The sequence below is a fragment of the Kogia breviceps genome, chromosome 4 (assembly GCF_026419965.1).
Source record: "Kogia breviceps isolate mKogBre1 chromosome 4, mKogBre1 haplotype 1, whole genome shotgun sequence".
NCBI classification, from domain to species: domain Eukaryota; kingdom Metazoa; phylum Chordata; class Mammalia; order Artiodactyla; family Physeteridae; genus Kogia; species Kogia breviceps.
In genome coordinates, this window is record NC_081313.1 from 66,844,151 (window position 1) to 66,859,479 (window position 15,329).

Genomic DNA, 15,329 nt, shown 5'->3' on the forward strand with positions numbered 1-15,329 from the left:
TTGGAGGAAAAAAGGTTGTCTGCTTTTAAAATCTCCCAAGGCTCATGAGTTTTGTACTTGAGAAACTTTTAAAAATAAAACGGGAAAAGAAATTAGAACCTCAAAGAGTGATTCTGCTTTCAAATGACAAAACCAAATCATGTCCAAAGTCCCTGAAAAACAGAAAACGACCAAAAGGTTCATTTTAAATATACTCTCTGAACCATTTGAGAATGGCAGGCCATAAACTACAGCAGAAAGATAGCTGGCAATAAACATTTTTCTTCAATCCAATCACTCTGAATAGGAAAGAAAAAAATTATGCTCTCAGATAAAACATCATTTACATTCTTACAAGACCACACTTAAAGAGAAATTGAAATAAGTCATATTGCCTATGAGTTAAAAATATCAATTTAAAAAAACTCCAGAGTCCACTGAGAGTTAAACTACCCCAAGGAAATAAGACAATTTCACATCTGTTTAGTTTTTGATGTATAAGACCATAAACACAAAAATATACTAAATACCTTATATGACTTTATAAGTTAAAAAAGTAATTGACAGTACAGGAACTTATCTAAGCATACTTAAAAGATTAACCAGTGTATCTAGAGATAACAATCAGCCATCCTGAGTCAATCCATCTATATCACTTAGGGTAATGTTGATAGTAATGCATTAACGTGGACATTATGTTATCTTTTACTGAGAGAACAATGCACGTAGCAAGTTTTAGCTAAAGAAAAAAAAATTCACAGGTGTAGACTTGCAGATATACAATGAACTTCATCCTAAATAAAGACACAGAAAATGATTCGAGAAAATGCTAGCCATATTGTCACCAAAAAATACCTTATTAATGCCTAAGTGGACTCTATTGCTTGCTCTATTCAAATATGGTAAATCATTTATACACAGCTCCTTAGAAATTTGGAGCAATTGCTCTGCCTCTAAAAAGGCTGACTTGGACCTCTGGAGCTGGCCATGAGGGATTTATCTTTATTGCTATACATGCTGTGCTGTGCTGTACTGTTCTCATTATATATGCCAAGCCAACGTGGAAGCATTTGGAATAATTATTTATTTTTAATATATACCCTGCTTTTCTACAAAGCAGTTGAAACAGCTTGCAATAAAATCTCTACAAATTAAAATAGTTGAAAATAAAAATAGATGTCCAAAACCAATAAGTAGAGTGAGAGCAATGGGAACTTAGGATAACTTACTGGATTTGAACACTAAGTTTGTCTAAGCCAGCCAAGCAAAACAGCTTTTATAGTTTTCAGTATCTGATGACATGGAGCATCTTTGTACCTCAGAAAAGAAAAAACACGTGCTTCCCTGAATTTATATAAAATATACAAGTAGTGCATTGATAATGTGTCCTCATATTTATTCACTCAACAAATATTTATTATTGTACACCTACTATGGGACAGGCATGTTGCTTGATATAAAGGGTAAATTGATATATAAAACGTACACATAACTCTGCCAGGTAAGGGCAAGTAACCCCAACAGGTATAATATCTAGAGACAAAACAATTGCAATTATCTCTGTTGTAATTCACCATGGTTTTCTCTAGGTTTCTATTTTAGTATTCAAACAATAAGGGAGGTTTTACTGAGCTCTTCCTAGTCACTCATTTATTCATTAATTCATCAACTATATTTTGAGTACCTACTACATGCAAAGCACAATTCTAGGTTGTGATCAGGAATCGAGGATGACTCAGGTGGAAAGTGTCTTTAAACTACCCATGGAGATGAGAAATACACAAATCAATACAAAGCAGGGTAGAAAGAAGAAAAAAAAGTGCCATGCAAGGTGGAGAGTAGGGGGGCTTTCTTGCTTGAGGATGGACTGGGAATCATGGAAGTGCTCCTTGAGGATCCACGGCTGGCTTTATAGACAAGTGATGAGGGGAAGGGCTCCCGGCACAGAAAGCGCATCAGCAGAAGCAGCTCGATGGGCATCTAAGGAATGTGAAGGAAGAATGGCAAGTGCTCACTTGGGTGACACATTTGGTGAATAAAGGGGAACACAGAAATAAAATAGGGAAATTAGGTCAGGGCTAGATTTTAGGAAGAGAAGAGGTTCATCTTATGGAGCCAGTACCCCTAACTGTGCCTCTTGCTACGCAAAAGCTGGCAAAGGAAACACACAGCTAGACTCTTGCCCTCAGGGACTTCACGATCTAATACGTGCATGGCCAGGCAAATGCCAGATGTTTGCATTTAATTATTCTCATAAACCTTTCTTCTACAACATGATGCATAGAGCTCTATACAGAAAGCAACTACATACCTGCCACAGCGCTGGGAAGGGCACGGATTCAAAACCATCTGATCAGAACCAGCTCTCCCTGTGCGTACCTTTTATGTGTGACTAGGGTTCTCAGGACCCATTTCTCCCACAAGTGTAACTCTTGTGCCACGTCCCTCTCTGAGTGCTGCTGGAGCCTGCCTTACAACGTTACTCTTGAAGGATTCACTGCCTAGGCTGCAAAAACATAGCTCACAAAGCTCTTGAGTTCAGTCTGAAGAGATGCAGCATTAAAGCATATACAACAGGGAAAGGGCAGCATTGGACTGAGCTGGTACAAAGGTAGAGGACGAAAAGTGACTCCAAGAAAAATAGTGTGCTGACTGTATACCACAAATAATGGCAAAGACTCTCATAGCAAAATTGGCAAATGGCTCTCTAGTTAATCTTGATGGAAAGCATCACTCATTACTCCTTCACCTCTCAGACAAAGGGGTCACCACAGGCAGGGCAACATTAACATAATCACTGTTTCTGGGAGAACTGTAAATGCTGAATTAATGCTCGTAAACAAGTAGGCATGGGTGGACATTCCTCTGTGTGTGTATTTATATTAAAACATGAATAAGTGCAGATGCAAAGGATCCCTGAAATAACTTTCTACCTCACCCCACCCTTGCTTCCTCCATATTTACCATTCATTTGGCAATAACCCCCTCACCTTCAGTGTCTCTACCTCACTTTGTTTTCATCTGTCCTCTCTCCTTTGCCTAAAGTTTCAACCCTCCATCTGAGCTTTCACTGTCATTCCCACTCCCACCTCTTCCAGATTATTGAGTTAAACAGTATCAACCAAGTTTTTAAAATTATCTAACAATTAGTTATCAAACAAATTGACAATCAATGTATTGACAATCTATTGGCCTTCTCCAAAAGGAGGAAAAAGTGGACAGTTCTCAAACTTATTTGGCCACAGGAGTCTTGCTAGATGACATGTTATTTTTCTCCACACTAATTTCACAAGCTATTGAAGGAAAATTCTTAGAGTTTTTTGTTCTTCCATGGAGCCCAGCATTATGGAAGACAGGGTATTAGTAGATGATACATTACTGGGTTAATTGTGTAATAGACTAATGGTTTGGTTATTCACGTATTCATTTAACAAATATTTACTGAGTACCTACTAGGAACATTTTAGGCATAGAGAGCAGAGCAAAAAGTTAACAAATCAAGCCCTTGCTCTCAGGAAGCTTACTGTTTAGAGAAAAAAATATATATAAAATAAATAAATAAATATATAATATTTCAGGTGGTGAGGAGTGCTAAAAAATAAAGAAAAGTAAAAAGGTTGGAGAGTAGAGATAGCAGAGGAAGGTTTTACAAAATGACATTTTATTCAGGGTAGTTGGATAAGGGCACTCTGGAGAATTACCACTTGTGCAAAGGTCTAGTACAGAAAAGAAAGGGAGAGAGTCTTGTGATTCTCTTGGAAAGAGAGGTCAGGTAAGTGAACACAAATGCAAAAGCCCCAGATTGGAAGCAGGCTTGGATGTTGGAGGGCAGCCAGAATGGTGTGAACCCAGCTGAATCAGCACCATGGAGCACGGTTGGAAATAAGGTCAGAAATGGCTGGGAAGAGAATGCATCAGTCTCTTGTGGTCGATACAGGACTTTGGATTTTACTCCAGTGGTGGATAATGGTGCCTCAGGGAAGAAATGAAGGTGATAGGAGGTGATCGGAATGTTAAATAGTCTTTAAGTAATCACAGCCCATATAGAAGACACTGAGTATAGATAACTCTTCTAAGGCGCTTTAATGAAAAGCAGACAAATGGAACCAAAGTACTAATGTGTTTTGCTCTCTCTGTCATTCTCTTTCTCTCTCTCTCCCCCCTACAGCTTCCCTTCTCTCCCACCCTCCCTCTCACTCTTCCTCTCCTTCTATTTCTATGTCTATCTCTATCACTGTGTCTATGCCTAGCTCTCCCTTTTCTCCTTCCTCTCTCTCTAGCTATTGAGAAGGTGTATACTCTCAATGACAAGATTTCACTTTTTTAAATTGAGGCATCTAGGCTTCCTATTCTCTCTGTTGCAAAATTTGCTCAGATAAAATCAGTGTTTATTTTAGTACCAGTTTCTTCTATAATGATTAAAGAAAAAGTGTTTTGAAAACGAGTCAGAAATAATAATGGGAGTTTATAAATGTACAGACTTCTAAATTGTCTGTAACAATTTCACATATATTAAATTGTCTGGGCATCATTAACTTGGACCTAAGAGAAGGCAAAGGGCCCAGTTATTTCTATTTTGCAAAGAAGGAAACCAAGGCTTAGCATAATCATTAGTTCAAATTGATATGACTTGTTAATAACATAGAAAGAATTCAAGTTTGACTCTCTTCTACATTTAATTTCTTAACCCCCTTAACAATCATGCCTTTACTATTCAAATTAACTATAATCATTTTATTTAGCAAGAGTCAAAAGGAATTCCTTTAGTTACCACCAAAAGAGTCTTTTTCATGTGGTTGGGAGGAAGAATACTCATTTAGAAATGTTTTAGTTTAAGATGTATCTTATAAATTGATTAAAACCTCCTGAATATCTAAGAATAATTTACTTCCAAGGAATATATTGCCTCAAATTTCTCTAAACTTATAGGCTGTAGCGTGATTGCAAAATTAATTAGGAATTGTCAGAGCAAAACTGACCAAGTTATATTCTAAAGGCTGATGTTAAATACCCACTCAATGCAATTGTGATTTCCGGATTTCCGATTAAAATGTAAATGTTGTCCTGTTTTTCAAAATCATTATTGTATTTTAGTATGTAATTGTATTTGTCTTGATTTACATATCACTTCCATTATAATGTTTTCTTTAAAATATACTGTACTATATTATGACTCAGCTAATGTGAAAGATAAAGTGACACAATGTATCTAAATATAACCAATTCTGTGAGTCATTTAAAAATATCAAATTTTGAAAATTCAATATCTTAAATAACATCGTACACATTTAAAGCATTGATTATATATGTATATGTGTATATATACCTTTTTTCTTTAAATTCTAGATTCTATCCTAATGATGCTATTAAAGGCTAAAAACAAATGTCAGTAACAAGGCATAATGAAAGTTATAACAATATATTTTACTGCCCAAGTTCATGACAAGAAATTAAGTAAAAATAAATAATAATTATAATGTTATTGAAATTAATTAGAAAAAAAAGTATTTACGACCCCAGTGTAATCCACTTGAAACGATTTTCCAAATCTGAACATTGTTCAGCTCCCCTCAAGTCCTCATTACCACCTCAGTCCAAGCCACCATCTTCTTGACCCCAGCAGAGCCTATTCACCAGTGGTCAGTCATTCTCCAAACAAATGAATTAATATACTCCCTTGCTCTCCACCCTCCAAAGGTGCTCTTCCAATTTCAATAAGATAAAAGTCCTCTCTATGGCTTACAACACCCTACCTGATCCAGCCCTTGACCAGGCCTCCTTTCTGCCTCCCTTCTCATCATTCATTGTGCCCCAAGCACACACCCCTCTTGGGACCCTAGCACTCGCTACTCCTTCTGGTTTACTTGGCTGACCCCCGTCATCATTCACATCTCTACTCAGGTGTCAATTCCTGGGAGAAAACTTAGGCCATGCTCTAAAATATCACTCAAAAACCTCTGCTCCTTAGTCCTTGTCATTATAATACATATTATTATTGTTGATATTACATGTTACTACTACATTACTATGCATTATATACAATATATATTGCTACATTTTAAATTATTTATTAAAATAATTGTAGAGTCAAATGAATTTGTAAAAAAATCAGACAAAGAAATATGTACACTTTACCCGGTTCTCCACAATGGTTAGCATTTTGCAAAGCTGTAATATATAAAGCACAACTAAAATATTGCTATTACTATATTAACCTTATTCAGATTTCTCCAGTTTTACTTATACTCATTTGTGTGCATGTAAGTAATTCTGTACAATTTTATCACATAAGTAGCTGTGTGTATCCATCATGCTAGTCAATATACCAAATAGTTCCAATACCACAAGGATACCTCACGTTGTCCTTTTAAGAACTCACCTTCCTCTGGTTCCCTCCCCAACACTTGGAAATCTGTCCTCCCTTTCTAAAATTCTGTCTTTTCAAAAACGTTTTACTCGGAATCATCCCATAGGTATCCTCTTGGGATTGGCTTTTCTTTTTTCTTTTTTTCTTTTTTTTTCACTCAGCTTCATTTCCTGGAGATTTATCTAAGTTGTATTTATCAACAGTTTCTTCATTTTCATTGCTGAGTACTAAGTATTCCACGGAATGTATGCACCAATGTTTGTTTGACGTTTCACCTGTTGAAGGACATCTGGGCCAATCTGAGATTTTGTTTATTACCAATAAAGCTGCTATGAACATCCACATACAGACATTTGTGTGAATTTAAGCTTTCATCTCTCTTGGATAAATGCCCAAGAGTATAACTGCTGAGCAATATGGTAAATGAGTATGTTCCATTTTTTAAATTATTTTTTTCTCCATTAGAATGGAAGTCCTATGACACCAGGGACTTGGTTATTTTGGTCTCTTTCCCTTGGTTCTGGCACAGAGCACCTAAAACCCTTGTAATTTCCTGGTGATAGGTGTGTCTTTTGTTTTAATGAGGCAACTGTGGGTGGTCTCTTGGGTGAGGGATGGTCACCAGAAAGACCAAACCACGATTACAAGCTTGAAATTTTCAGCCCTGCCCCCCATTTTCTAGAGAAGGGAGAAGAGCTGAAAATGGACTTAATGATTGATCATGTTTACATGAGGAAGCCTCCATAAAAATCTCAATAGTATGGGATTCAGAGAGCTTCCAGGTTGGGGAACATATCAATACTGGGAAGGTGACACACCCCAATTCCACAGAGAGAACCTCCTGTGCTCAGGACCCTCACAGACCTCGCCCTGTGTATCTCTTCATCTAGGCTTTCACCCGTATTCTTTATCACATCCTTTAATAAACTGGGAAATGTAAGCAAGAGTTTCCTTGAGTTCTGTGAGCTCCTCTACCAAATTAAGAGAACTTGAGGAGGGAATGTCCTATTTGTAGCCAAATCTGACAGAAGTCGTTGGTAACCTGGGAACCATCCGGAGTGGGCTGGGGGCAGTCTTGTGGTACTGAGCCCTCAACCTGTGGGATCTGACACTATCTTCAGGTATACAAGGACAATAACAGCCACCACCACCACAGATAGAGAGAAAAAACGGATGGCAGCAAAAGGCAGCGGGTGAGGGAGTGGGTGAAGGGGGTCAAAAGATGCAAACTTCTAGTTACAAGACAAATATGTGCTGGAGATGTATGGTACAGCATGGTGACTATAATGTTAAATACTGTATTGCATATTTGAAAGTTGCTAAGAGAGTAGATATTAAAAGTTCTCATCACAAGAAAAAAGTATGTTGCACACCTGATATGAATATAATGTTACGTGTCAATTGTATCTCAATTTAAAAAAAGAAGGTGCAGTTAGGTCAGGAAGTTGAGCAGTTGTGTCCGTAAAGGGATGTGTGAGGCTCTGGGAAAAGCCCTGTGACTCTCCAACCCCAGTAGGACCCAATGTCCTTAAAACGGCTTAAGTTGGCCCGATGGTTCCTTAGACCATGTGCAGTTTCAGGTGCCTGGGTGGCCACCAGCAGAGGAAAGTGCAGCCAGACCCTTAGCAATATTTTCAAGGTGGAACTGTCAGCAGAGTCAGGGAGCTCATACTCGTTCCTAAGCATGTGGCAGCCAGGTAAAATAGTAAGTAAGCTCTCAAAAATTACTTGTCAAGGGCTTCCCTGGTGGCACAGTGGTTGAGAATCTGCCTGCTAATGCAGGGGACACGGGTTCGAGCCCTGGTCTGGGAGGATCCCACATGCCGCGGAGCAACTAGGCCCGTGAGCCACAACTACTGAGCCCGCGCATCTGGAGCCTGTGCTCCGCAACAAGAGAGGCCGTGATAGTGAGAGGCCCATGCACCGCGATGAACAGTGGCCCCCGCTTGCCACAACTAGAGAAAGCCCTCGCACAGAAATGAAGACCCAACACAGCAAAAATAAATAAATTTGTTTAAAAAAGCAGTTGATGGAAAATAGAATTGCCTCAATTCTAAACTGTTGAAAAAAAAATTACTTGTCAAGTGCGTAAATAAATAAACTCCTGGCCTGAGTGAGGAAGACTTCAGTAGAGAATGAGGCCCCAGAGGGGTAAATGGCACTGGAAAATGGTAGCTAAGAGCAACAGGAATTAGGAAATCAAAGTTAAATATTGCCACAAACTGAGAGGCCTGGGAAGTTTGGATTACATGCAACAAATTTCTTTTCTCAAACTGTATTTGTGGTACCATCTCTATTCCTGGAGAGATCCTTTATGAAATCATGAGTGAATCAGTTCTAGAAGGTCAGGTCTATTAGTATAAATACATCACCTTCATGAGTCTAACCTTTCTGGCAAATTTTAACATATTTTTGTTCAGAACTTATGGTTTCCTGACAATCAGATTTCTTTTAATAAGAAACAGGAGAAAAGAAAAGAATGTTTAACAGTCATTTAAAATTGCAATTTTCAAATATTTTGAGTTTGACAATATCTGAATATTTCATTGCAAAAAATCACAGACTGTGTCTATATTTGAATAGTGTTTCTGTGTAAATATCTAGTACATAGCTCTGCCAGGACACTGCTCTTTGTGAGACTCCTGAAAAGCGTGAAAACAAGAAAATGAAAATGCCTTGGAATGCTGACTATTGCAGATAGATTAAGGGATAACATATTTTAAGAACAGTAAGCTAGTATCTTCCTCTGGCCTGATTCTTTCAAACAGTTGAGGGTTCTTGCTGTAAGATGATTTCCATTATATTAAGTAAAGCTTGAATGACAAAATTCAATAAGATTGCCTGATTATACATTTAGTGTGGAGCTATATTCGTGTATCCTAAGCTTCATTTCTCTGTATTTCTCTGCTTGGTATCTTTAAGACATAGTAATTCTTGGCAGTATAGTTCTAGAACACTGATTCCCAGCCTTGGCTGCACATTAGAATCATCTGGGGAGGTTTTAAAACTCCTAATGCCTAGACCATACCCCAGACCAATTAAATCAGAATCTCTGGGGTGGAAGCCAGGCATTAGTTTTCGTAAGTCTCCAGGTGATTCTAATGTGCAACCAAAGTGAGAACCAGTGTTCTAGAATTGTTTGTGTCAGTTTTCCTAGGGTAACTGTTAATAGGCAGACCTGGGTCCAAAATTACTTCTACTGAATTAGAATCTCTACAGATGAGCAAGACAAATCTGAATGTTTATCTGTACTCCCAGATGATTCATATGCACACCAGGTTCGAGAACCTTTGGCTTATAGAGTTAAGGGGTCTAACATTTACCTGCAAAGCCCTCAGCGAACAGAAAAATAGGAATTCTCTATCTACAGTCAGAAACCTTTTGAGGTTGGAGGCAAGTCTATTTTGGAAGTCTCCTTAGAGGTCTTTATTTAGCCATTGTGGTTGTATAGCTTGCAGATGTCAGTAATAACTCCAGGTTGTTTCCACATAGTTTTCAAGTGAATACTTTATTAGGACATATTTATCCTCTAGTGGGAAAGCTAAAATAAAGAGGCCATCAAGCTAAAATTAGAGAGAGTAATTTAACAAAATAATAATAACCTCTTAGAATTAAGGATGTAAGAGAGGAATTCTTATAGAAAAGCATAAAGTTCCAAATTAGGCTTCCCTCCCTGCCCTACAATTCATTTTTTTTGAAAAAAAATTACAATTAAAATTTTTTTTAAGAGAAGGGAAAAATTAAAGACCAATAGGAATCTCCATTATATTTTAAAATATTCATCCATTAGGAATTTGTTACCCTTTAAGATATGTAAAGTATGTTCTAAAATGTCTCATCTTATTCTAACAAATATCCTATTTAGGGAAGCAGGACAAAGGATTAATTCTACTTTTTATAGACATATTATTTCCAGCACATAAAACAGTGTGACTGCATCAAAAATCCAAGTCTAATCCACAATTCTTTCCCTAAAAGCAAGTTTACTCTCGTATAATTTGGAAATTAAAGTTCATTCTTTTAGCCAGTAGTCCTCAAGCTTGGTGCACCTAAGGACCATATGGATGCTTTTAACTATATCCAGGGTACCAACCAAAGATTGTGATTCAATAGGGCTGAGGTGGAACCAGATTCTAACAAGCATCATCTATCAGAAAACACATGTAATTGCCAAATATGTAATTAATCCAATTAAGTGATTGTCAAAACAGCAAATACCATTGGCTAACTCTGAGAAAAGTGAAATCACTCATGTCTCCAGTAAATATTTGTTGAGTGTATGAATCCATTAGTCAATAGTATAAAATTAACACCAAACTGGTTTACAACATTTAGCATAATACACAAAGAGGAAAATTTTAGATTCTGTGATTTTTCTGGCCAACTGTCTCAGTTTGAACTTCTTGGCCAACCCAATAAAAGGAATTGAAGGTTGCAGAGCTGTGCACAGGTAGGGAGAATGCACAGAATGCTTTCAGTAGTAAGATGGGCAAAGAATTCTAAGAATGAAGAAACAGTCCTTCCCTAAGGCATTAGATTTGTAACTAGGCAACAAATAAAAAATATGATTACTTCTAGCCAGCCCAAAATGCAGCTCCCACCAGAAAAGTGCTTGCTTAAAAATGCCTTTCAAAAGTCTAACCTCTAGATAATTTTGGTGTTCAACTCATCTTATAATTTACATCTTACAATTAACACACACATATGTGTATATATACATATATGTACATATACATATATACACATAATTATATATATATGTATATGATACACATTAATGTATGGCATTTTAAGAACATGTATAATTTGATAATTCTATATAAAAACCAATACTAATCATTATTAGTTATAAAGTTACAACCTTATGCTATTTTCATTACCAAAAAAGCATTTGTAATGGCTAAAATCCAAAACACTGACAATAACCAATGCTTGTGAGAATAAGAAACTCTCATTCTTTGCTGAGAAGTATGCAAAATGGTACAGCCACTGTGGAAGGCAGTTTGGCAGTTTCTGACAAAACTAAATGTACTGTTACCATAAGAATTACACTCTTAGGTATTTACTCAAACAGGTTGAAAACTTATGTCCACACAAAAACCTGCACATGAATGTTTATAGCAGCTTTATTCATAATTGCCAAAAATAGAAGCAACTAAGATGTTCTTTAATAGGTGAATGAATGAACACACTGAAGTACATCCATAAAGTGGAATATTATTAAGTGGTTAAAAGAAAAAAGGGCTATCAAGTCACAAAAAGATGTGGAGGAAACTTAAATACATACTGCTAAGTGAAACAAGTCACTCTGAAAAGTCTACATAGTATATGATTCCAGCTACATACTGTAGGATTCCAATTGTATGACATTGTGGAAAAGGCAAAACCACAGACAGTAAAAAAAAAAAAAAAAAAAATCAGGGGTTGGGAGTACAGATTTTTAGGTTAGTGAAACTGTTTTGTATGAGGCTTTGGTGGACACATGATATTATGCTTTTTCAAAACCCATAGAACTGTACTGTACAAATAGTAAACCCTAATGTAAACTATGGACTTTACTTAATAATATATTAATATCAGTTCATCAATTATAACAAGTATACCCGATTAATGCAAGAAGTTAATAAGAGAGAAGACTAAGGAAGGGGAATATATGGGAACTCTCTGCTGTCTGCTCAATTTTTCTGTAAACCTAAAGCTGTTCTCAAAACCAAAACCTAATTAAAAAAAATATATGTAGGTAATATTAATGCTAGCACTGGAAACATTTTTTCTAATTTGTAACATACTGACAAAATAGTTGTAAAACTAAACCTATTAACTATGTATTTGTCACTCCTATATCATGAAACTTAAAATTCTTTATTTAGCATATTGCAAAAGATATTTAATTCATTCTGTCATATAGAACTAAATTAATAAGCCCTGTTATAATTGGATGTCTGAAGAATTTTTTTCAATTCTTTTCCCATATGAAATGTTCATATCTATTGGTCCATCTCTGATTTTCACTGATTTTCAATATACTTTTTATTAGCAAAAAAATAATAAATATTTTGCCTATAATGCACTGTTATGTAACTGAATGCAGAAGTTGCCACCTTAACCTATGAGATAACTAGTTCTAGCTACTGAAAGCCTTGTGCAATTTTTCTCAAACTTCGATATGTGTGGGAGTCAACTGGGGATCATTTTTTAAAACAGATTCTGATTTAATTGGTTTGAGGTGACACCTGGTAATCTGCATTCCCAAAAAAGCTTCCAGGTAATGCTGATGCAGGACTACACTTTGAATTGCAAGGTTCTAGAGTATATCTAGGCTATAAGATAATTACCACTGTGAAACACAAACCCAAATCCCTAGCAGTTCTTGCAAGGGACTAAACAGCTGCTTCTTTTGGTTCTCCCACCTGGACAAGCTCTCAGGGCTTCCAGCACTTCTAAATTTGCTTTCCCAATATATAATCCTTTTCAATTTTATCTGTAAAGAGGAAGACCTGATTACCTTTGTACAGTAAGCAAGCTGCCCATTTAGTCATAATGCTTTCCTAGTTTGTATGAGCCAGAGTTCATTTATTTCTAGTTCAATTCCTCTTTATATGTCTTCAAGCACAGAAAGGTCAAGTGACTGGCTCAGGGTCATTTATCCAATAACTTAGAGGTCAGGTCTCAAATCCAGGTCTCTGATTCCAAATCCAATCCCTCCTCCTTCATTCTGTGCTGCTTCTCATAGTGATGCACTTCAGAGAAGAAGGACCAGTTTGTTTAGACCACAAAATCACAGTTCTAAATTGAATCCCTCAGCCTCCAGCTTCCCATAAACCTTAAACATAGGTTTAAGGTCTTATAGAACCTGAGTCTTGAAGGAGGAGTAGGATATTGATCAGAGGGATGGGAATAAGGGAATGGCGAATGTCCTAGCGTGAGTAATGACTATATAAGCCATGAATACTAGAGTGATGATTAAGACCATCATGTTAAGAATGAGTAAGGCAAAATTGGATATGTCAGACAGAGCCAGATTTCCAATCATCAGCAAAAAATGTAGAGGGCATCCTGGCTCTGAGACTTTGAGAATATTGTGTACTTTTCTGGAGACCTGCAATGGCCAGGAATTTGTGGAATTTCTGTAGAAGCCTGTTATAATATGCATAATACAGCCTACTGTAATACCTACACTGCTTGTAATTGTCTCTAAGGGCTCAGATCACCAAAAAGGGACTGAGAAGCTCCTGATTTTTGTCAGGCTGAGTCCAAAGTCACCACAGCCAATTTTTCCTTATTGTAGCATCACTGCTCAGCCTTCACACATGAATATCTCAAAACATCTCTGCAAAGACAGAGATGGGAGCCCAGAATCTTGGCTGCCTTGACATTTACCTAATCACCTGAAGAGAATATTACTAACTTATTTGAAAAGCTTTGTGACATAGTGTCAGAGCAGCATCCAGAGGAAGACAGTCTGGCAACCCCACTTGAGCCCCCCAATCAAGGGCTGCTTGCATAGAGCACACAAACTTACAGAGGAATCCCCCCTTGAAATGAGAATAGAATTTTCATAATGGGATGCTGTCCAGTGTTTAGTGGCAAGGACTGCACCCAAGGTCATACCATCCTAACTTTTTTTTTCCTGTGCTGCAGGGCTCTAGGGTGGAGAGTGTAAGAGTATACAAAGGCAGATTTTTACTGTTAGACATCCTTAGAAGGACAGTAATGTTTAGCCATACTTCTAAGAAGAAATCATCACAAGTGGACATACTTTGTTTAACTTCAGGTTAAATAAGAACAAGCATAAAAGAGGGATATGCAGATAGCACACCTGTTGAACTTTCAAAGATTTTCACACTAAAAATGCTGACGTGTGAGAAGGAGGAAACTGGCTTATAGATAGGGCAGAGTGGGCAGTTTTCTTTTCTGGGTATCATCTCTGAACCAAATCAACAGAATAATGTCTAGGAAGCTTAAAGAATGCAGCTTTAGGACAAATGTGAAAGAAAGAGGCACACATCAGTTCAATATAAAAGCAGCATTTTGCACGTATGGCCGAACAACGATGAAAAGGGCCAACACGCTTGGGAGGATAGAAACACAGTCTAGGAGTCAGTGGGGAATGTGGTGTATTCAGTAGGAGAGAAGTAGCATTTAGCCAATGGCCAGGGCTCTTTGCTGCTCAAAGATTCTATCATTCTACTACAAACAAGAATGATAATGACTTGTATATTTTGCAGTCAACGATAGTAAAAGCACAATGACTGTGAATGACTTACTGTGCTGACAGTGAATCCCATTAAATCCTCGGGGACATTTACAGACATAGCCTATGAATGTATCCCCTCGGTATGCTTCACTTATTTCACAGGTTCCTCCATTATGGCACGGATTGGGAGTGCAGGGACCTGAAAGACAAAAAAAGAATATTGCTGCATGCTGCATATGCTTTAAAGTAGACATTGGGTCAACACTTTGCAATTAACAATTTTACAGGGAAAACTGTTCTGGATATTAGTGCCACAGGAAATGTAGTAGTTGTGGGAGTTCTAGAGACCAATGGCCTGGGTTTGAATCCTGGTTTCATCACTTTCTAGCCATGTGGTCTTGGACTGTTTATTTAACCTCTCCTTACCTCAGTCTCATCTTTTGTTGAATGCAACACTAATACAACCTACCACAAACAGGGATGATAAAGATGAAAAGAATTCATACATGTAAAATACCCAGAACAGACACATATAAAACACTCAAAAAGTATTAGCACTGAGTAAAATATTGTTATTAAGGTCTCTGAATTACAACATCTCTTCTGCATGTTTAAAAAGTAATAGTGTGCCACCAGCCGCGGTGGGTTCTCAAAGTGCAGCAACAATCGACGAGAGGCGGTTGGGAACTGAACGCACCAAGGTATGGGATCAGAAGGGCACAAGCAACTGATGGTTGAAAGGCAAGTTTAATAACAAAGCGTAGCCGTATATACACCCCTAAAGCA

At 37.3% G+C, this 15,329-nt stretch overlaps 1 protein-coding gene across 2 annotated transcripts in view; it reads right to left on the reverse strand.

Annotated features, from left to right (window-relative positions):
• Positions 1-15,329, reverse strand: part of EDIL3 (EGF like repeats and discoidin domains 3) — a 439,395-nt gene that overhangs the window by 223,173 nt on the left and 200,893 nt on the right. For both annotated transcript variants that reach the window (XM_059061090.2, XM_059061089.2), the window contains one exon: positions 14,614-14,742. In XM_059061090.2, coding sequence (XP_058917073.1) covers positions 14,614-14,742 — 129 coding nt within the window. The remainder of the gene's footprint in view (positions 1-14,613; positions 14,743-15,329) is intronic.